Source organism: Lytechinus variegatus, chromosome 9, assembly GCF_018143015.1.
Source record: "Lytechinus variegatus isolate NC3 chromosome 9, Lvar_3.0, whole genome shotgun sequence".
NCBI lineage: Eukaryota > Metazoa > Echinodermata > Echinoidea > Temnopleuroida > Toxopneustidae > Lytechinus > Lytechinus variegatus.
The window spans coordinates 12,738,096-12,761,324 of NC_054748.1; the positions used below are offsets into that span (position 1 = coordinate 12,738,096).

Below are 23,229 nucleotides of genomic sequence, written 5' to 3' on the forward strand. Positions count from 1 at the left end.
TCAGAATTGCGTACCTGGGTGTCGCAAAATTGGTCTCAAAAGATGCACAAGACTTGAAAGTAAAAAGTCAGTAAGTGGCGTGGTAAAAAAAATGCACAAAATATTGCATGAATTGTTGAAGCCCCCCCCCCTCGGCCAAGATAGGGTTAATGAGAAATATAGGCTGATATCTGCATTGCAAACTAGATCCTGTCTTGATTGGATTATAAACAATTAGAAGAATTCACTTTACATGGTCTCGCTTCATATGATTTTTGGTTGAATACTCATTTAGCATTGATTTTTGTACTAAAAAATCATTGTTATGATTTGTTAAATCAAAATGAGTTCAGTTAATGTGCCCATTTACTCCAGCATTGGTTGTCATTCAGGGCCCTAGGTTACAATCAAATTTACTTTTTAGTCTAATGGCATCTTTCTTGCAATCCTTGATTTTGATTGGCTGTTGAGCATTGTTACGATGGTAGTTAATGACTTTTGTGCAACAGGGCCCTGGTAAATTAATTGTGTCTCAAGTGAGTGTTTCAGCTGATGGGAGACACAAAACAAACTTGTTTTTGTGACATCACTGTAATAGGATTAAGCTAGAGATTAAACAAAAGCAGAATTATCTGTATTAATAGCAACTCTTGAAAACAGTTCAGTGAAAAACAGAATAAATGTTTAAAAGGAGAAATCTCTGATTGTATAATATATTTTACCAGTAAATAAGAAAGAAAAAAGAGACAGTGTTCTGAGTGAGGAGTGGATAAAAATGGTTTAGAAGGGACATGTGGGTAATACTACTACTGCTGCTACTACTACTGCTACTACTGCTACTACTACTACTACTACTACTACTACTACTACTACTACTACTAACTACCACTACTACTAACTACTACTAACTACTTCTACTACACTACTACTACTACTACTACTACTTCTACTACTACTGCTATACTATTACTACTACCAATAATAATAATAATTATAACAATGATAATCATAATAATAATGATAAACTAGAATTTAATTCGTCATGCGGACGAATTAGGTGGTCTGTCATGATTTGTCATTCAGTGCCGTCTGATGTATGAAATAAATCATTTAGATATCATTGATAATCTTGATCGTAGACATCCTAAGAATAAGTTTTGACCATTACTAAATGTGATTATTGATGTGGTGATGACAATCGTCAGACATACATCTTCAAACAGATACATACAAGATAGATGATTATACCTCACGGATCAACACGGCAATGCCGGCATGATCCGGGGAGGTCCGGGATAGTTTTGCCCCAGATGACTGTGAACACGGCATCAACACGGCAGCTTCACACGGATCTACACGGATCATGCCGGCAGAGCACGTCGTCAACACGGACCAATACGTCAGCAACACGGACCTACACGTCAGCAACACGGACCTACACGTCAGCTACACGGACCACCACGTCAGCAACACGGACCTACACGTCAGCAATACGGACGAACACGTCAAATGCGTTATCCATTGAGCTAGCATATTCCCCATAGAGAATACACGTAAGCAATTTTGAGAATTACAAGTCCAATTTTGCAAGCGAAATACGGGCATGATCCCGGCATCTGATCAAAAAATGAAGGGCACATTGCGAAAGCTCAGAATTTCAGCTACAACATACTAAAAGCTCAGGGAAAACTGACAAGAAACAATGGAGATATAGCTCACGAAATAGAGGAATGTCGAATCTAGTTTTGAGAAAAGGTCATGTCCCATAGAGATTACACGCAAAATACATGTGATATGAAAAAAAGTAATTATAATTTGTTTTATCTTGCTAAATCTAAACGTTTATACCTTTAAATTATCATAAAGGATCATGTAAGAAGTGGCAAAAAGAAAAAAAAGTGAAAAAAAAAATTCATCTTGTTCACCCCAGGACTCGAACCCGCGCCCTTTAAGAAGCAGTCAAAGCCACGATATTCACCATAGAGAATACACGTAAGCAATTTTGAGAATTACAAGTCCAATTTTGCAAGTGAAATACGGGCATGATCTCGGCATCTGATCAAAAAATGAAGGGCACACTTGCGAAAGCTTAGAATCTCAGCTACAACATACTAAAAGCTTAAAGAAAACTGACAAGAAAAAATGGAGATATGGCTCACGAAATAGAGGAATGTCGAATCTGGTTTTGAGAAAAAGTCATGTCCCATAGAGATTACACGCAAAATGAGGAAAAATGACATGCCTCTTTTCATCGCTGTTTTACGCAATGATGTGTTTCTCAAAACGAATATTCATGTTAACTGAGGAGAAAGAGTACATTCTAAACTACAACATATCGAAATCTGGGCGAAAAACGATTTATATTCGAGAAGTTACAACCAAATTTGCATAAATTTGATGACGTCATTTTTGAAAAAATGAAATTTTTAGTTTAGGCGCCATTTTGATGACGTCACGATATAATTTAGGGACATTGATGACATGAAATCAAATCTACAACTCATACTCTATCGATATATGAAAAAAAAATTGGGGGTCAACGGACTATTTAAAGAGCTACAGTGAATTTTCAATAGGCATGTTTTTGCCCATATATGGCCTATAGTGAGAGCTCGCGCGCACACGTGCTGCAAACTTTAACGGGTGTTAATTTCGTTTTTAATGGTCGTAGAAGGTTGATCAAGGTACCAAATTGTTCAGAATTTTATTATCAATGCAATGATGTAAAAAAAACGGTGTTTCTACTTTGCGTTAAGGTGTTACGCGCGGAAACGCGCACGCGCAAATTTTTGAAATGCTTAAAATGACCTGAAACGTACTCTCGTTTGGTCAAAAAGTGATTTTGAGCATTTTTAAATTTTGACGCGCGCGTTGTGACCTTCAGGTGACCTTTGATGACATGACCTGATGACCCTTGACCTGAAGTTGATGTGATGTAAATTTGATTGATTTTTGATAATTGATAATGGAGATGTGATTGATAATGTGATTTTACAAAATGGCGCCTAGATGACGTCATCATGACCTGATGACCTTGAAAAGCTTATTCTGACGTGTCCATGACAGATCCTATAAATGACATGAAATTCAATGAAATTGATCAAGTCGATTTTGAGATAACTTGGCGACAAAAAAATCGTTAAAAATAAATAAATAAAGTAATAAAGAAGAAATTGACGAAATTAAGAGGTGATCTGTCATAAATGACAGACCACCTAATAAATCATGATAACCAATTCTTGTATAGTTTATATCACATTTTGATAAACATTACTATGTGCTTCCAAAGGACTTGAATTACCCTGGCTTTAGCCCTGCAGCCTAACAGAGCACAAGCTTGTAAAGGCAGAAATTTATCTCACCTGGGTTGACTTTAGCACAATATAGGTAAATTTCTTGCTGAAGGAAATTACATCATGGCTGGGATTCATACCCACAATTATCTGTCTCAAAATCTGAAGTCTAATCCATTGGGCCTCCATGGGTATTAACCCTTAGTATGACGTGACGTGTACATTTTACTATACATTATTTTAGTGTACATTTGGCTCTATGCACTTGCAAATTTTTGCAACGATAGGCGAACGAGAGGAAGGGGGTCTCAAAGGCTTAAAGGGCAAATAGAGGTTGGCATGGTGATAGACATGTATAAAGAGAGATCAGGAGAAGAAGAGAAGGAAAGAGTGAGAATGGAACATGCACACTGACACCTATTCTGGTACAAAAACCATGCATTATGCAGATGTGTCTTGTCGTTGATGACCACAATCAAAGTGTTATTATTGCAAAGTTTTAAATAGTTGACTTGACCTTATCTGCGATGTCCTTCTGTACTGTTGGAACATTGATTTTTTTTCTTCTAAGTTAAAAAAGACATTGCTATTGATGCTGTTTACTTGATGACCCTTGTCACCTATATGTCAAGGGTTGTAGCATCCACTACCTTCATAGTGCAAGCCAGGAATGAAGATCATTTGTACTTGATTCTGCAAGTGATCAGCAGGAACTGTGTTGTGAGAACATCACTGGCTTAGGCTTATTTCATCACATACACTTAGAAAATTGAATTATAAATGAGCTATTTCGGCAAAGAGCACTAAATTCAAGCTTGAAGGAAGCACAATAGTGCAAGAAATCCATGGTTTGCATCATAATACTACTGAAACCTTTTGAGAATACAGGCCTAAGAGTTCAAGAAATTGGACATAGAGAAACATGAATATAGATCTATCTCTAACTATAATATGCTCATGCTATAAAGCTTTTTTGTCTCGCCAGTATAGCAGAGCTGGACTATAGATGCCACTTTTCTTATTGTGTCGGCAGCGTCATTCACATTGAAAACTTAATCTTTGTCCATCTTCATCAAGGTTTCTGGATCAGTTACTCCTTTTTTCACCGTTTGGTAATATTCTATTCATTCTACCATCTCAAGCTTGTATTTATCATTCTTTCATTGAATTTATTCACCTTCCATTCAATTCATTCTATCTTTTTCTCTATTTAGTAGTTTTCCTTTTTGTGCTTAAACCATATCCATCAGGTTTGTCCTACTCTCATTGTTGGCGGCAGCGTCTGTCCAAACTTCTTATGCTTCTCACTCATTCCCAGCCTTTTTTCATTCATTCATTCCCAATCTTTTTCTTCACATCACGCCTCAAATATTCACCCTTTTCTACACTTTTCCAATTTCTTTTAATTTCTTCAGATTTATCTCTATTTTCATTCATTCTTTTCTCTTTATCTTCATGTTAGACTTTTCTTTCTCTCTCACTCATTATTCATTGATCTCAAATTCTTTGTTTCATCTAACACTTTCATAGAATGACCTTTATTCTTGGTTCAATTCAAGCCCCCAGTCAGCCCCCTCCTTTATTTCCTTACTCCATCATATGTCCCTTTACATTGCAGACTCTCCCTCCTGTGATAATCCTTTTGATAGGCTGTTTTATTTAATTATGTTTAATTTCATTTGAGACTAGTATAATTTACATATTTAAAAATTGTGCAAAGAAACTTTCAAAAGAAAAAAAAGAAAAATATATAATTTTACCTATGCAATAAGAGGTAAATTATTGATTTGAATATGTATCGAATATGTTTTAGGGCTCAACATGAAAATTTAAACCATAATTTTTCTGTATTTCATATTTATTTATATTTGATTTGTAACTTTGTGTCTCACTGTAATTGTTCATATAAGTGTTTGTATGTAAAATTAAGAATGATCCAATATGTGTGGATTTTGATGAATAAATTTTGAAACTTTTACAAGTTCTACTTTATGCTTAATCTCATAAACAATGTCAAGGCTCTGTACATTATCATTCATATATAGCTTCATTTATTCACTTTTAAAATATTCACACATAGCTGGCAATGTACAATCAACTTGAAATATAATGACACATCAATTTTCAAAAAAATACTTGCATCCATTCATAAAAAAAAACATTAGTCAAAGTGGCATTGGTGACTATGCGATGACTTAAAATACTATCATTATCATTTCAACATAAGACAAATAATCTTAGTCAATTGAATGAACTAAGTTATTGTGAATCAATACCTTAAAACGGTAATAATTTCCATTGTATATTCTGCCGGATAACAGCAAATATTTGTTTAAAAGAGCTAGTACACAATAAATTAAGGTGTTAGAGAACAACCTCTTTGGTCTTAATGTAAGCCCATTAAAACTTGGTCCAATAAGCAACACTACTAACACTTGAGAAATGTTCACCCAAAGAAAATAATACAAGTATACAAGTTTATGTAACATGTGAGGATTGATCGAAATAATAAACTTTTCAATTAAAGATTTTCTTTCTATATTGAATGTAATATATCATTGTTCATCCACCATATCATTTTACAATACTCTGCATTTAACTGTTCCTTATAATGTACTCTGTAATTCTTATAGACTAGAAAGTACCACAAATACTTGTTAAATATTCACATGTTGCAGCATCTTAAAATCTACACAATTGTAGGATGACTCAATATGCATTTGTTCTTGATTTTCATTCCTAAAATCTTACATACATGTACATTACTACACAAAATAAAGGAATGATACAAATTTCTGCAAGCGCAAGCGGTCAACTTCAGACTTAAAACAATTTAAAATGGCAAATGGTTTACTGCGCTCCTTTGTTCTATCTTGTTTTCATTAAAGCCACAATATTAATGCAAATACACCAGCTTGCACAAGTGGGCAACTTCTAAGTTCTTTAATCCTTTCAACCTCCACAGTAACTGGTTTACAAATGCTCTGTATTTTGTTTCTGTATTCTTTAAAATCGCAAAACAAAATTTAGGAACTTCCCGGCTTCAAACAGCGATTGGTTTACCACTTGCATATGTTTTGTATTCTGTCGTGTACATGTTGGGTACAGAGAATGTTTGGATTGGGCCAGCTTTCGGGATGACCCATGGCGTATCAACAGGACATGAGAAAAGCTCTTTCATTCTATGGTCTGATGGTGTCTTGTAAGAACTGGTCATGGTGGTCTTCATACCGGAATGAGGAACACGCTTAAATCGTTCTGGCCAACGTACAGGTTCCTTAATGGCCGTCTTGAAGACCATTTCATCTGTCATCGGAGCACGTTGGTGAACTTCAGCTGCCTTTGGAAGAGGACTGTTAATGAAAATAAAAGGGAAAAAAATATTAATTATTTCAAAATAATCAACTTTCTCGGTGGAGATGTCTGCATGCATAAAAACCTATTCCCCACAAAATTTCAAGATATAATTTTGTTGCCTTGAAGCTTTCAGATATCTAATCACTATGTTTGTAAAATTGTTCAAAGAATCCTTTTAGAGAAAATTAAAACAGAGAATTGCCGGATGGAAAAAAATTCACCTGCTACTTACTTGTGTAAGATTGGCATGGAAGATGAGACCCTATTTACATGTAACTCAGTACTATAATTCACAATATTCAAATATATAAGCAAAGCTTTAACTTGCTTTCTTAGATTGTGCTCATGAAGAATGATTATTTAGTGAAATGGGCCAAAATTGGAAGAATATTTTGTTTGTTTGAATAACTTACTTGTGCTTTGTACCATGTCCCCATGCTTGTGTGTAATCTTCACATCGCCAATAGGTGGCAGCATCTTTCTTTGGGTAGTCATCGAGTTCGTTACGAGTAAAACGCTTGTGTACTTGGTGAGAGGTTGGCACATAGATATCAAGAAGTTGAAGGGCACCATCATCCCGGACAAGTGATGGCTTGTATTTAGGTATGCTATCCTAAAAGGTCATAGATAATAAAATTGCAATATTATGATGAAATTAAAATAATGAGAATCTATACCACTCTGATTATCCCCAATGTACCTTTCATTTGATATTTATTGTGCTTTTTTTCAATTTCCACAGTAAAAAATATGTCAGTATTTGAAAGGCTGAAAATCAGTATTTTAATGAGGAAATCAGATTTCTAAGAAATACCATAGGGCAAAACTTAACATTTTTAAATTAGTATTTTGTATGAAGTCATTAGTATGTTCATTTTTCACTACTAAATATTGAAAATCAGTTGGCCTCTCTCCATGCTGTACCTATGCTATCTAGAAAGTGCAATAAGATTTCAAGGTCTTTGACAATGTTAGAAAATTGTTTAAAATGCTGATGATTCTGCTTCACAAAACAAGCCATAATTAGATTGAAATTCTTTTAAAAAGATTCTTTTGAGTCTGTCATATGGCATGAATTGATGTTGAGAAAAAAATCTGAATAATAGAACTTAATTTTATTGGCTGAAAATTTATTTTTGTTCCTTACCCGGACAGGTGCAGGGCAGTTCTGATGGTGAGTTTGAAGATTAGATGGCTGAGGATTGCCACTAAGCCTGTTGTCAAAGTCTACACCCATCTGCATTTGGTGTCCTCTGTACTGTGATTGGGCTTCACTCTCTTGATGCCCCATGGTTAGAGGTTTTCTCCAGCCTCTGTGTTGGAGCTAATAATATAAGACAAATAAAAATTAAAACCTCTTTAAATTTCTGTTCATAAGATTATGATATTGCAACAAGCAAATTAAAAAATACCCCTACTGGAAAAAAGGCTACCTACTCCAATGACCACTCTAATCCTAGTTTTAGGATGATGGTAGGTCTTGTGAGAACAGTGTCTAATTCCCACTTATAATATCTTGGGGTTTCTGAACTCTATATTATGGGTGGTATTCTAATAGCCTTGGTTGATCACACTTTTATAGAGTGCAAGTTGTTGACTCATTCACCAATCAAAAAAAATATACTTTTCCTGCTGCAAGAGAATTGTCAAATAATTGATTTGTAAAATGGGAATAATGATAAGAAAATAATGAAATGTACTTAATTTTAATGAAATAGTTAAAAACATAATTGCCATGAATATGAACAAAACATTATGATGCCAGCATTCCATGGAAGAGTGATTTAAAATTCTATTTTTTTTCATGTTAAACACTAAGGACCAACAAAATAACTTTGCAAAATGTTTCTTACGCACCCTTACGCATCATTAAAGATACAAATTATCACTGTAAAAAGTAAAATTAATAAATGCACAAGGGAAAAATAAATTTGTTCAAATAATTATCAATTTATCACAACACAGGATATCCCAGAAAAATTGAACTTGTTGGCAGGTCTTGGAATTATACTACAGTACATGTAGACCCTATCTCTATAAAACAGAAGAAAAAAACATACCTTTTCTCTCAAATCTTTATTGTAGTGAATATTCCAGTGACCGGGTGCCTTTTGATGCTGAGGGTTAGCCAACAATCCTCCATGATATTTATAATCATGCGTCTGTCCTGTTGTTGTTTGGAATGGTTTGATAATCTCATCTTGTTTGGCCAGCTCAGGTGGTAGAGGATTGTGAATGGTAGTCTGCAAATAGAAGGGAAAAAAAGAATACATTCAGACACTTTTCCTTACCACTCAAACTGATTGAACATTATTGCATGATTCTCCAGCCTTTGTTGGAGCTGTTAAAAACTTTTTTTAGGGGAGGGGCAAGTAGGCCTAAATGGATTTATGAAGAGCAGTTATTTTTTTAGTATCAAAGAAAGTTGAGTAACAAAATTTCATATTGGGCCTAGCATTCCTAGGCTCTAAGTAGGCCTAGGTAGACTCTAGTCTAACTTAAACTTAGAACTTACAATCCATGTAGGTTATTGAAATAATTTTCTGTTCATACCAAGACCGTACGTGTTACCTGTAACATTAAATCTAGGCCAGTAAATATGCAAAGCTTAACTTTTTTAGATCTAGAGGATCTAACTTAGATCAGATCAGAGAGAATAGAAGTCTGTCTTGTTTAACATCCAAATAAGTTGTAGTTTGACAAAAATCACAGGAGACTGAATTAGGCATAGGCCTAGAATAGATCTAGATATGCTGAACAAACCTTAAAATCAGATGCTGGGAAATAGTATTCCGGTCGGTAATCCAAGCCCCGACCAGAGCTAGTCTGATGTAGGTCGAATCTTCTATCTTTTGTCATGATGTGTTCTTAAAGTGTGTCTCGAAACCTGCTGAAAATTAAGTTCTTTTCAAAAGAGTTTTCTTCCCTCCTCTGTTCCTAATAATTCCTTCTTGCGCTGTGTACTCTAGTACTACGCAGCCACGTACCCCGACGTAGCTACTCGATGGATATGGATCGACAAGTGTGTACAGTAGTAGTACAGCAAGCAAGTTTGGCTTAACGCTTGCGATCCATCGCTATCGCGATAGATATATGTTTGTGTACAACAACGAGGGGCGTTGCCAAGTAGCGAGACTTCCGCATCGCAACGAAATAAACTCGCACGCCATCTATTGTCGCAGAAGCCTCCGAGGGAATTCCCCGTTCTCTTGAAGTTCGAATATAAAGCACATTACTGTACATATCCGATATCGCAGTGGAAAATCAAGCCCCGAAATAAATCACATTTTATAATGACATTCATTAAATAAGAGAGGGCCAAACTCCTTAGTTTGGGAGGGGTGGGAAAACAGCTGGCATATCACTTTGACCAATATAGTCAATCGATTGCAAAATGTCCGATCGAATTTAAAATCATGGGGCCTAAAATTTGTTAACAGAAATGAATCGTATTGATTTAAAAGATGAATTTTGGAACTATTGTTATCCATATTAACCCGTTTATTTAATAATTACGGTGTTTTTTTCCTTTTTATTATTTTTATTTTGATTAATAAATTGAATACAAATATTTGATTAGTTGGGACAGTACATATGGTAAATTGCCAATTCGTCCACATGGTCTTTTGGTGTAATGCCATTCCGTCCATCAACATTTCGTCTAACAACCATTTGGTCCAATGACCATTTGGTCCAATCATTACTTCGTCTAATCACCAGTTCGTCTATGAACATTTCGTCTAATATGTAACCAGCTTGTCTATTAGATTCTAATACCCATTTTTTTTTCATTTTACCAAATTAATACTTTAAGTTGGCATCATAAGGTTTATGGACTATATGGCTATTGGACCAACTGGTATAGACAAAATGGTGAGTGAATGAAAAATATTGGACCATGTGGATAGTGGACGAATTGATGATAGACCAAATAGTAGAAAAGTTAGACGAGGTGATAATTAGACCGATTGGAAATAAACCTCACCTATATAGACTGATCGATTGATGAAGAAATCTGACAAATCTGAGGGCAATAATTTTACTTCAGACACTCAATTGCCAAGGTTAACGGATTGTGCAATTTCTAAATTGTTCATATTTATTTATCACCCCTTTGTTGTTCATACTTCTTTTCCAATATACAGCGCGTCCCCAAAATGTCCTTTTGAAATACGATGTGCAGACTAGATAGCTCATTTCATATTCAAAGTTCTAAAAAAATCATTTGGTCTCGTTTCGCCGGTTTCGAATACATAATCTACTAACTGAGGTGCTTTTCAGCTCATTCAAAGTTTACAGCAGGTCTTAAACTATTTTTCAGGTCAGTATATAAATTCATACTCTTTACATTGCATAGGCATATTCTAATAAAGAATACAACTCAATTTCATTGTTTATTTTGCAGATCGGAATATAGAGAATTTCCAGCTTGTTCGCATAATTTATTTAGGAAGATACCCTTCCATTTCATGACAAATAAATGTTACGAATACCCCTGTTTTTAGATCTCAATCTTAAAAAGAAAAGAAAAAAACAGCTCGCGCTCGCACATTTTGTTCTTTATGTAAAATGTGCTTAAAATATCCAGTTGTAAATTGGAATATCAACAAATTTTCAACTCGCACTTCACAATCGTATGATTAATTTATGAAAAACTTATCGTATTCATGATTACAAAATAAAAATAGAGTATGCAGTTTGTAGGTCTAAATCTGAAAATTTTTCAGCTCGCGCTTAGCGCTTGCATTAATCGTAGTTACATACCTATCTGTTTATGTTTCCAAAAGTGCTCAGAATAATCCAGTTTTCAGGTCTGAATATGTGACTTTAGTCTTTTCTTCAGCAGTGACTCATGTCTTCATGAGTCACTGCAAAACATTCCTTTATACATGTTATACATGTTATAGGTGTGTAGGAGCTATATATTATTAGCTCTAAGTATACGCGGGTTCTTCCAACATAGAACAAGAACAGATGAAGAGGTAGATGTTGCTGGTTTGAAGGTCTGTGCTCAACTGCCTGAGCTTGGCAGGGCATAATTTATTCTTCAGTTTTTCTTTGCACAATGTAGATTTCAATACATATTCAAATTAACTTGGAAGATGACAATCACATAAGTAACGCATCATCATGAATAAGAACCAATCACACATATTAAGTCTTACGACATAAATGATTCAGTCAACAGAGAGAGAGGAGGGGAGTAATTAACATAGCTGAGAGGACCAAGAGATAAAGAAATTTGATAACAAAGAACGGTCAAGTGTGGGATGCAAGGAATGAGGGATGGATGAGAATAACAAAGATACACGAAGCTAAATTCAAGAAGGCTGAAGGAGACTAAAGAAAAGATAAATTTTACATTAGGGTTATTTTAGAGTAGAGCAATGTCCTGTAAATGAGAAAGGGGTCAAATAACTCTGTGAACTCTGTCTCTGGCACAAAAGTAATGAACTTGTAACCAAAACTTAAATGAATAAAAAAAAATGCAATAAACTTGAACAATGTACGAACTAGTTCCCCAGAGGTGCTTTTCAGAGTTTATTAAAAAAAAATCAGTTCGCGCTTCTCTCTCACATTATTTAATAATGGATTAGGAGATGCATTTATCATGTTTATTATAGGAATCAAGCTAAGAAATCACTGGAAGGAATGTTCCATTCAAAGAAACCGACTAAAATAAGCTTTTAGCGGCCGATCAGTGGAAATGTGAATGAAAATTTTTCCCCCCCCCCCATTGGCGAAAGCTAGATCCGCCCCTGAAGTCATTATAAAAGTTTCAGCTCACGCTTCGCGCTCGGATTAAGTAATAAGATGCGAATCCTGTTCATGATTGCATCTACTTAAAATTTAACTTCCAGGTCTAAATTTCTTGTTTTATATATATGTTTAAAAATACGCTTTGTGCTCACATTATTTATTTAGGCCTTGTCAGATACCAAATTGTTTTTGTGAGAATGAAGCTAAAAAAATAACCTATATACTTAAAAATTAAGAAGTTTGTAGAATTTTCAAAAAATTTAGTTTGGAACCCCTTGCAAAATATCAATATAATTCAATGAATGTTGTTTAATTTGCTTAATTTTGCCCCCCCCCCAAAAAAAAAGATATCAAAACAGAACAGGAAACGGACAAAAGGTAAGTTTTGTTGTTGTTGTTGCTGTTGTTGTTGTTCAGAGTTGGAATGAGAAAACCGAATAACCGGGCCACGGAATTGTAGTTCATCATAAAAAAGTTTCTTGCCCTGAACAGATGTTCTCTGGGTTACGAAGAACCCCGCCGCTTGCTATCAGCCAAGTAGATAGAGACAGGGGGCATAATGAAATGATTAATTATGATTTTTAAAAAAGGAAGGTGAATGAAACAAGGGGCTTAAAATTCGAGTTTGTAACTTGATATATACAAAATATATAGTTTATCAATCTGAGCAAACTCAGAGAAGTGTACTAACTTCAGTCACAATTACTGAAAGAACTACATAGCAAAGGAAATTATTAATTTCAAGTTCTTAATAAATTCAAATACTATGTGAATAATTTAAAATTTCCAAAAACACTCAATATTTCTCCGGAAATTGTTTTGAGTGGCAATTTTCCCTGTGTTCAAAGCGATGTTGAAAATAAGTTGTGTAATAATAATTTGACAAGGATGGGTGGAAGGTACCTTATATGACCAAGGAAGTTTCAAATGAGATGGAGTAACAGCAAATAAAATCTCTTTGAGCAAGGTTAAAAGCCGCCAGCAGAAAGTATGTCAGGCATGCACTTTGTTCAACATCTCTTGCAATTTTGTAGACAAAATGATTCCCGCATGACCCCGCAGCTATAGGTCATACATAAAGGGAAATATGCTATTGTGATGATAATTACTTATTCGCCTCATCTTGTGTAGTAAATAATTCGGAGGCATGCGAAAATAAACTGTGCAATATGTCCTGAAATATGACTCAAATTTGCTCGTCTGGGTATGTGCGGGCACTCATCTGGCATATATATACAGTAATGAACAACAATATTCCACCGACCACATTTGAAATTTTCATTCGGCGCAAACGATCGGAAAAGTGTTAAAATCTAGTTTCAATAAAGGTCAAATTATTGATTGATACAATCTCGGCAAATATCTCGTCGTAATAGTGCTTAATTATTGATGTTTTGTGATGCATTCAAATTTCAGTTTGTTTATTAATATGAAAGATGGAAAATTGATACAAATGAATATTCGTAAAATTTCACCCCTCGGATTTCTTCACTGAAACTGGCGACTTGGAAGGCGGACATCAAAAGGTCCTTATTGCCGTTCTTTCTTTTGTGCTTCTTGAGAAATGAACAGCTGCTTGAATAAATTTGTTGCCTGTTGGAACTCAAGTCATAGGATCTTCTTGATATGACTTATCTCAGCATAGATAGGTCATATGAAAAAGATACTGGAGTTCTATGACCGGATCATAATCCGGAGTCACTCCGATTGATTCAGTAAAGCACAAATTTGAAGCATATTCAATAAAAAATGTTACGGAAGTTAATGCGTTAAGAAAGTTAGTGTTCTTATGTTTTATTGTCCATCGTAGTCCTTATTTAGAAGCCCTACCTTTGAAAACTGTATTTATTATGAAAGGCGTCTCTTATAATACTGAACCCTTAACACAACTGCAAGGTACATATTTTTTAAAGGTGCGTTACGAATGTTAAACTTAAAGCTGTTCAATCATACATTCCATTTTTTTTAGTACTAGTCATTCATTTCCGTGTAATAAAGGAAACACATATGATAATTCCCTGTCAAATGGACTCTATTTGCAGACACATCATATTCGTTATGGAGGTTAAAATGAATTCGGGACAAAGATAAAAGTGAAAATAATCATACTAGGATAAGCGCAATATCAGACAGCTACACAAAGCTGCCCTCACCACACTTTTGTATATTTTGTCCTGAAAACTTTACATTCTGGGCAATGTTTGTGATCATGAACAAAATGCGTATGTAATACCGCGAACGACAAGCGCGAGCAGACATTTCTAATAAATGTTCTGGCTGATAAAAAAGGGACATGTTAAGGACTGCAGTTACCCATGAAGATACATATTTCAGTAATAAAAAATGCAAGCGCAAAGCGCTAGCTGAAATTTTTGGACATTCCGACCTAAAAAGAAATTGTCATTCTCAGCACTTTTTTAAAGTGATCATGAAAGGGATAAGTATGTAACGAAACAGTAACTTGATGCAAGCGCGTAACGCGAGCGGAAGAAAATTGAAAATTTAGACCTTAAAAACGGAACACTCTATTCATCTAAATCATAAATAGGACGGGTAATTAGGTATGTTCCTATATCAATAATGCGAGCGTGAAGAGCGAGCAGAAAATTAGTGATATCCAGATCTGAAATTTGATAATCAAAGTACGTTTTAAATAAAGAACAAGCTGCCCATATTAATATTTGTATTTCATTCATTTCAAAAGTGATATAATTGAGTGACTTGAGTTGACAATGCTAACGATTAACCTCCGTAACATTGATATGCAGTGCCTTAGTTAATCCGTTCAGTACTTCAAATTGACGCAACGGCGTCAATTTGTTGCCACATTCTCATACAAAAATGATACTTTCACAATATGCATCTTTTAACCCATTATGTATAGACTTAATTTCCCCCAAACGATTGGTGCGTTTTTCTGGCAATGACCAAATGATAGGCTTTTAATAACCATATAATATCGAAAGCTAATTTATCTCAGATCCACGCAAGCACACACATAAATTATTGTAATATTCTATTATTACAATATTTTATTGTAATAGCACACACATTTGAGCTCCGCTGAAATAGCGCAATTTTTGGGAAAATGCTGATAATGGTCAATGTTTTAACGTAGTTATAAAATTGAATCATGTCCTTTTTCCACGATCATTGATTTTATGTCAATATGGTACGTAGTTATAGAATTGTATTATGTCCTTTTTCAAGATCATTTGATATTATGTTGGCAAGCAAATATCACGACGGGCTTCCCTTTTGTAGTCCTGGGCCGGGACTACAAAGAGTTACGATTGATCCAATCAATCGCAACTATTATGGCCAGCAACATCATGTATTATGCATGTTTGTTCAAAATATTTTCTATGATGTATATTCATGCATTCATTGTTTTCTTGAAAATTCAGTATGCTTCTCTTGGTTTACATTTTGCAAATTTCCTGTAGAAGAAATTATGACACTGATGGATTTCCATAGATTTATGATTGATTGGATCAATTGCAACTCTTTGTAAGACAGGGTCCTGGTCGGTGTTGCATAAAGATACACACGACTGGAACATTTCCTTAGCTCATAACTCAATAATATAAGGATATGACAAAGCGTAAGAAAGGATCACCAGTCGTGCGTCACATAGACAGCTTACGAAACACCCACCAGAACTTAAAAAAATGAATAAGAAAATAGTAAATACTGATATTTGGCTTCTACAGTCGGTTCCGAAGGGTTAAAATCGGCACGCCAAATGGAATATCAAACCAATTCTTTGTCAGTAATTGGGATGCTTTGTATTACTATAGATTTTCAAATGTATTATGGTTTAGTTTTCTACCCTTCCTCCCTAATTAAAATTTGACTACATACAAACAATTCTAGATTGTTAGTGACAAAAATAAATAAACCCTGAGGTAGATTCAGGATTTCATTGACGAGGGAGGGGGAGGGAGTAGTAAAGAAGGTTTGTTGATTTATAAAAAAAGGAAAATTAAGAGAAAGTTTATCCCAAAAGAAACCCAATGCCTAGCCCCAAAAAATCTAGCACACACACACACACACACACCCTTCCTCACACACATACATCCTCCACACAAATGAATATAAAAAGACATGCTTTGGCTGGCTTCAAAACGTCTGCAGGGGTAATCTACTATTCACACATGAACTCAATTTATGAAGCAATCTACCACTGTGTAGTATTTTATTTGATATAAAAAATGAAAGACAAAGAAAGAGAGTTATATTGTATAAATAAGACAGCTCCCACTGGAAAATTCTGGGTATTGATAACAATAGAGAAATTATAAAAACATAATCGTATAATATTATTAACACATGCATTCACCTTCAGAACAACAGTATAAATATGAAGACAGCTCCAACTGGAAAATTCTGGGTATTGATTGTTATCGATGATAACATTATCTAATCAAAGATATAAAAAATATAATTGTATAATATAATTAACACAATGATTCACCTTTAGAACAACATTCAAATACAGCTCCAGTAATCGTGTTAACATGTAACTTCCCTAATGTCCTAATCACTTATCATATCGTTCTTCAAATCAGCAACAAACGTTAATTTCTACATTAATTTGTCTTTAATTCTTTAATTTTGTTGAAGGTTACTTCAACAAAATTTTGTAGTTTAGACACAACAAGTGCCAATTTAAATTATACTAACAAGCTTTATTTGCTGATTTGGAGACTGTAGTAATAGGCCTTTAACACATATTGCTTTTAATCAGGAATGGAAAAACATACTGCACTAGGAATCAAATCATTTGTTAAAACATGTATCTTTCCAATCATGCGTGATTCCTAATATTCAGAACAAAGAAATAACTGCAAAAGACACTGTTTTAATCTTAAAGACATATTATCTATAGTATTGTACAAAACAATGATTGGATTACTGTGTATGTCATACGTACTGATACCTTCAAATAGAAATCAACAAATTATAAGTAATATGGAATAGTAATAATAATGGATATTTAGAGGAGCTAAAACACCAAGTACCATAGTGCGTACAATGTTTGAATAATAATATAACATTTGCAATAATTTATATAATAAAAAGGAAAATTAATTATTGAGGGAAAAGGTATCTCTTAGGGGAAGATTTGAAGCCAAGAACACTGGAAGCATTTCTTATTGAAAGAGGGATAGCATTCCAAGTCTTGGCAGCTGCTACAGCAAAACGTTTTTGGCAGAGGAGAGTTTTGACAAGGGTAATATGCTTTAGTACCTTAAAACCGTACACTAGCCTAAAATTATAATTGATATGAACATATCAAGAACATGCCAATGACTAGAGATTTCATCAAAAGTCAGAAGTAACATTAAGGTATGGAAAGTAGAGTTTTTTGTTATTTCTGTGTAACACATCACATATGCATTCACCTCGGATGTGCAATAAGAGAGCTAATGATTTGACATCCTGAGCTATTCTTGTGTATTTTGTGATATGAAGTCATTATCATTTTACATTTGAATACATGTGCTTGTGTATACAAAATATGCCCCTTGTTACAAAAGAGTAATAACTATGGGATCTTTAACATAAAAACAGTAAATCAATCATATTTTCACATTCTTTGAGCAGAAAACTCAATTATTGTACAATGAGATGAGTCCATTCTTCTTAATACATTTATGCCTACAACCGTTTTATTGATTTAATCTATATTCATCCAGTTTTAATGGAATAATCTATATTCATCCAGTTTTAATGGAATTCCAGTATTTTAACCATTAAATTTACCCTATTTACTCTTTTTACGCCAAAGGAGCCCCTAATTTTAATCGACTAATAGATTTATGAAAAATGGATTTCATTCATTTATGACCATATCATTATCATATAAAGTGGGCATCCAAATAAAGAACAGTGGAAAAAGGAGTTATAAATTTACAAACCTTGATTAACTCAATGCACTAACATGTAGTACATTATCTCCATTAAAAATAAGTATATATCATTCATAATTCAATAAAAAGACTCATATTGTTTTTTCTTTTTACAAAAATGAATATTTAAAAATATTGCATAGTACTGAACGTAAAGAAATAGTAAAAATATGTATTTGATGAGACAGAATGTAGACAAATCAATGTAATGATTAAAAAACATTCCTTCAAATAGATAAATAGGTAGATAGGTGTTGTACATTGAATAATATATATGCCATGAAAAGGGGGAATTGAAATACAGTTAAGAAACAGACATCAGATGTAAAAAAAAAAATATTATAAAAAGGAGAAATAAACAGTTAAATGTGTCATTATATGAGCCAAATGAAAAAAATGAAAATGATTGATGTTCTCATCTACACTACTCAAAATAAAAAGAACATTATTCTGTAAAACATCGATATATAGCTCCTTTCTATTTGGTATGTCCAGTTGTCATGTTGGTTCTCTGTTAGAAAGTTAACTTTGCATCAATTAAAAGTAGACAGGATTTCGCTCCACTCCGTTTTCCTGTAATGGAAAAAAATTAAATAAAAAAAAGAAATTCAATGTCATGTGTTTACTTTTTATGTAAATGATGAAAATATTTCATTCTATACATCATCACTTTATAAAGGATTTAGTTTCTTTTCTGATTACCATTGGTAATTAATTTCTGCATCATATTATAACCCAATATAACCATTATGAATACTTATATTTCCAATGATAACTATCATGTTAATGATACTCAACAACCAATCAGCATCAAGGGTTCCATGAAACCATGTTATTGGATGGTAAAGTTATTATCAATATAGTAGCTTTTACTAAACAGGGCTCTAATAGTCATAAAGAACCTGATATTTGTATAATAATAAATATAATCTCTTCCATAAAAACTCTGTGTATTTCCATGGCTAGACCAAACAGTGAGGAATACAAACAGCCATTTAAAAAGGCAATTAAAGCATTTTTGCAATGAGGTTCCTGCTTAGAGACATGGTAAAATGCCATAGGCACTTCCATTAGTGTAATAAGGTAAATATTTTGGGAAACACTCTCAGAGGTGGAGTTCAAATATAATAAATAGTAGGTATTGTTTACATGTAAAAAAAATGTCAAAATGTAGTTTATGTAGGTTTTCACATACTATGTGAAAACCTACATAAACTACATTTTGACATTTTTTTTACAGTAATTTTCTCCTAACAAGGAATGGCAAGGCATTCATCATAAATATTATAGAAATATTTTTAGAAGAATTATAATGATGATACTACTAAATCTTCTAATACTCACACTAATACCATGGTCTCATCCACTACATTGCTGATAGATAATTACTATAGCACATAATTCAATACAATTATCCCAGTCATTGGATCCATCACAGTTCTACACAGAAAATGCACCATCTTCACTCCATGGGGTACTCCCCAGGGAACTCTTTGTTTTATACTTTCTATTGATTAACATTGCCAATGTAATAAGTTTACATCTTACTGGTACTAGAGAGTGACAAATGTGAATAAGTTTCTTCCTAAACGACATTAGCACCAGGTGGGATTTGAACCCTCAACCTCTGATTGAGAGTCACATGATTGAATCACTATGCCATTGCAATAAATGACTCCTAAGGTTATAACTGTAAAACCATTATTACTCTAAACATACAATGAATAAACTACATACCGTATCTCTATCACCCGCAACGTATGGCGTCCTGAAATTGCGGCCTTCCTCAGGCTGTTATCAAGAAAAAGAAAAATATATTTGTTAAACATAACAATCTAACACTTGCCATAAACATCATCACCTTAGGGTCATAAAACTCACTTTTATGGTAGCTTTGCCATCTAATGGTAATCACAATCAGGATTCTATTGAAGTATATATTGGAAAGCATAAATACCATAAAAGTTACATTTATGTAATGGGCAGGGGCGGATCCAGGATTTTCCAACAGGGAAAGAGGGGGCACATTTTCCTGAGGAAAAATTTGACAAGCCCCCCCCCAAAAAAAAAAAATAAAAATGTTCTCAACCAAAAATAAGATAAGTACATTTCGTCCACAAAAAGATTTTACAAGCAAAAAAACAGTCCTCACTTTAAAAAGGGGAGGGGGGCACACTTGTATTTTCATGGCATTTTTACATTACAAATTTTGATTGTGCCTTACAAATTTTGATTGTGCCTCTCAAATTACCATTATTTAGAGAGGGGCACAGATGACCCCCCCCCTCTGGATAATGGTAATGGGGTGCTCCTCTCTTTAGAGGCACAATTAAAATTGATGAGGAGAGCAATGTGGTGCATTAAAAGACGTGGATGATTAAGGAGGGACTTGAGTTTGGACAGATAGACTCAAAATCGAACTGAAACTTTGATAATCATTTTATTTGGCTCAAATGCACTTTCAGATAATTTAATTTCTTTTCCCTTTTAATGTAAATATTTGCATGTCTATCATTCATTTATGTTGAATAATTTATTTATCTGAAATAACAAAAAGAACATTACGCTACATGATAGAGTCATAAAAAGGAGAAAAAACACTTCTATTCATAATGAAAGTGTCTTGTCGTTTTTTAACCTCCTGTCCCAGAGAGTATTCTGTGCACAAGTTTTACACAATCCACAAAAGTTGCTCAGGCTCAGTCATGCATGAAATACTCATACTACTGGTGATACAATCTCATCAAATAGACCCTAAACATTAACAAAAGTAAGAAAATTTGAGTGCCTGCTTTTTTTTATACACTTGGTATACAAGATATTCATGAACAGAGAAAGTGTTTATACCGATCTTCCATTGCCGTTATACATTGCTCCATTTCCACGAAGGCGATCCAAAGCTTGACCCACAGCCATACGACGTCCTTCAAAAGAATCATACTCTTCAGAACCATCATAGGAACCATTCATATTAAAAGATGGATAGTCATAACGTCCATTCCTGAGAGTAAAAGATAAAATGTTCTATACATTATTCTTCTTGGTCAACACCTTATTCTACTTTATTCCACATGGAGTACACCTTTCTCTGTTTGATTTACATCATACACTACTTGGCCTACACCTTATTCTACTTTATTCCACATGGAGTACACCTTACTCTGTTTGATTTACATCATACACTACTTGGCCTACACCTTATTCTACTTTATTCCACATGGAGTACACCTTACTCTGTTTGATTTACATCATACACTACTTGGCCTACACCTTATTCTACTTTATTCCACATGGAGTACACCTTACTCTGTTTGATTTAAATCATACACTACTTGGCCTACACCTTATTCCACTTGCTGCATGGGCGGGCGGAAATCCCATGGGGACAGGGGGACGTGTCCCCCCTACTCACAATAGTAGGAAAGACACAATATGAAATGTCCCCTCTACTATTTGTGGTCTTTTAGGATGGTATTTTAGGACAAGATGACCTTACTTTTGCGATGATAACCTTGTCAATTTAATTTTCGACGAAATGACCTTAAGTTTTTTTTTGCTTGTCAAATTTTCCAGCCCTTTGTCCCCCCTACCTCTTGGGAGAGATTTCCGCCCCTGACTTGGTGTATAATACCATACACTACTTGGTCTACACCTAATTCTATTTTAGTCTGCACCAAATTCTACATAGTCAACACTTATTCCACTTGGTCTCATTCTGCATGGTTTAATGTTATTTCATGAACAACCAATTTTCCTACTAACCATTTGGCCTTTTTGCACGTTTTTACCAGTAAGGCTATACACATTTTTGGTTTTTCAAACATCTAGTCAATTAAACACCATCTACTCAGTTAAACACCATCCACTCAGTTAAACACCATCTACTCAGTTTAACACCATCCACTCAGTTTAACACCATCTAGTCAGTTAAACACCATCCACTCAGTTAAACACCATCCACTCAGTTAAACACCATCCACTCAGTTAAACACCATCCACTCAGTTAAACACCATCCACTCAGTTTAACACCATCTAGTCAGTTTAACACCATCTAGTCTTTATGAGTAAGATGCCCTGTTGTGAACCAGTATTCATTTGATGAAAGCAAAGACTGAGAAGTTAGCTCAAATGTATTTCCTCAACTCTTCTCTTACTAACATCCTTCCACTCTAAATTGCCTTGTCTTGAGTTGATTTGCCAGCATGTCAATAGTAATGGGTGTTATTAAACTTTTATTCATCATTCAACTAATATTACGAAAATATCTTGCACTCAGTCAATATAGTCATTGATGTGCGCTATGTTTATTGCAATAAAAAGCTAAAAATATAAAATGTTCTGTCTAGCCTTACACAGACAACAAAAAACGGTCACATGCAGAAAAGCTTAGACATTATCATAAATAACTCATAAAAATGATTATTATTGATATCATTAATAATTCAATCATTTAATGGTCATCATTATTACTATTATTATTATTACATAATTGTAAAATATTTGCTGGCACTATCAAATATTTTATTCAAATTATTATCAATATCATTGAGAAGATTATTATTTATATGTTTATCAGTGTCATCAAGAGAATTTTTTTTAAATCATCATAATAATTATTAAATTTGTTTCTAACTAACAATAACTTTTATCACTATTATGAATACTACTATCATTAAAATATGGAATACTCACGAAAGCATGGCTTTTGTTGCTTGATTTTGTCTGAAGCTTTGAAGGAACATACAGCAGACACAGCCAACTATTATGATTACAAATCCAAATACTCCAAGTGCAATACCAATTATGGCTCCAACAGACAACTCTGAATTACCAGTATCTATAAAATAGAAAAGAATTAATTTATTTATTTCAAAAACAAGATAAAAGGAAGAAAATTGCCATCCAGCTGTAAATTTGATGTACA

The 23,229-nt window shown here is 34.0% G+C and overlaps 2 protein-coding genes across 2 annotated transcripts in view; both read right to left on the reverse strand.

Moving 5' to 3' along the window:
• Nucleotides 1-5,310: 5,310 nt before the first annotated feature.
• Nucleotides 5,311-9,651, reverse strand: LOC121421347. Its single transcript, XM_041616042.1, has 5 exons — nt 9,393-9,651; nt 8,690-8,872; nt 7,777-7,953; nt 7,043-7,242; nt 5,311-6,625 (listed from the first exon to the last, which is right to left on the reverse strand). Exons 1-5 carry the CDS (start codon nt 9,486-9,488, stop codon nt 6,316-6,318), a joined length of 966 nt encoding a protein of 321 aa, XP_041471976.1. The 5' UTR covers nt 9,489-9,651; the 3' UTR covers nt 5,311-6,315.
• Nucleotides 9,652-17,597: 7,946 nt separating this feature from the next.
• Nucleotides 17,598-23,229, reverse strand: part of LOC121421812 (fibrillin-1-like) — an 85,991-nt gene continuing 80,359 nt past the window's right edge. Inside the window, exons 48-51 of the mRNA XM_041616612.1 lie at nt 22,998-23,142; nt 21,152-21,305; nt 20,042-20,095; nt 17,598-18,877 (exon numbers count right to left, since the gene is read on the reverse strand). Of these exons, the coding sequence (XP_041472546.1) occupies nt 18,842-18,877; nt 20,042-20,095; nt 21,152-21,305; nt 22,998-23,142 (389 nt within the window). The 3' untranslated portion in view covers nt 17,598-18,841. The remainder of the gene's footprint in view (nt 18,878-20,041; nt 20,096-21,151; nt 21,306-22,997; nt 23,143-23,229) is intronic.

Excerpts from the sequence above, each read along its gene's own strand:
- LOC121421347 (XM_041616042.1), bottom strand. The coding sequence starts at position 9,488 with ATGACAAAAGATAGAAGATTCGACCTACATCAGACTAGCTCTGGTCGG. Across the intron at positions 8,873-9,392 it reads TCCCAGCATCTGATTTTAAG|ACTACCATTCACAATCCTCT; the intron begins GTTTGTTCAGCA and ends TTCTATTTGCAG. Across the intron at positions 7,954-8,689 it reads ATAAAGATTTGAGAGAAAAG|CTCCAACACAGAGGCTGGAG; the intron begins GTATGTTTTTTT and ends TTATATTATTAG.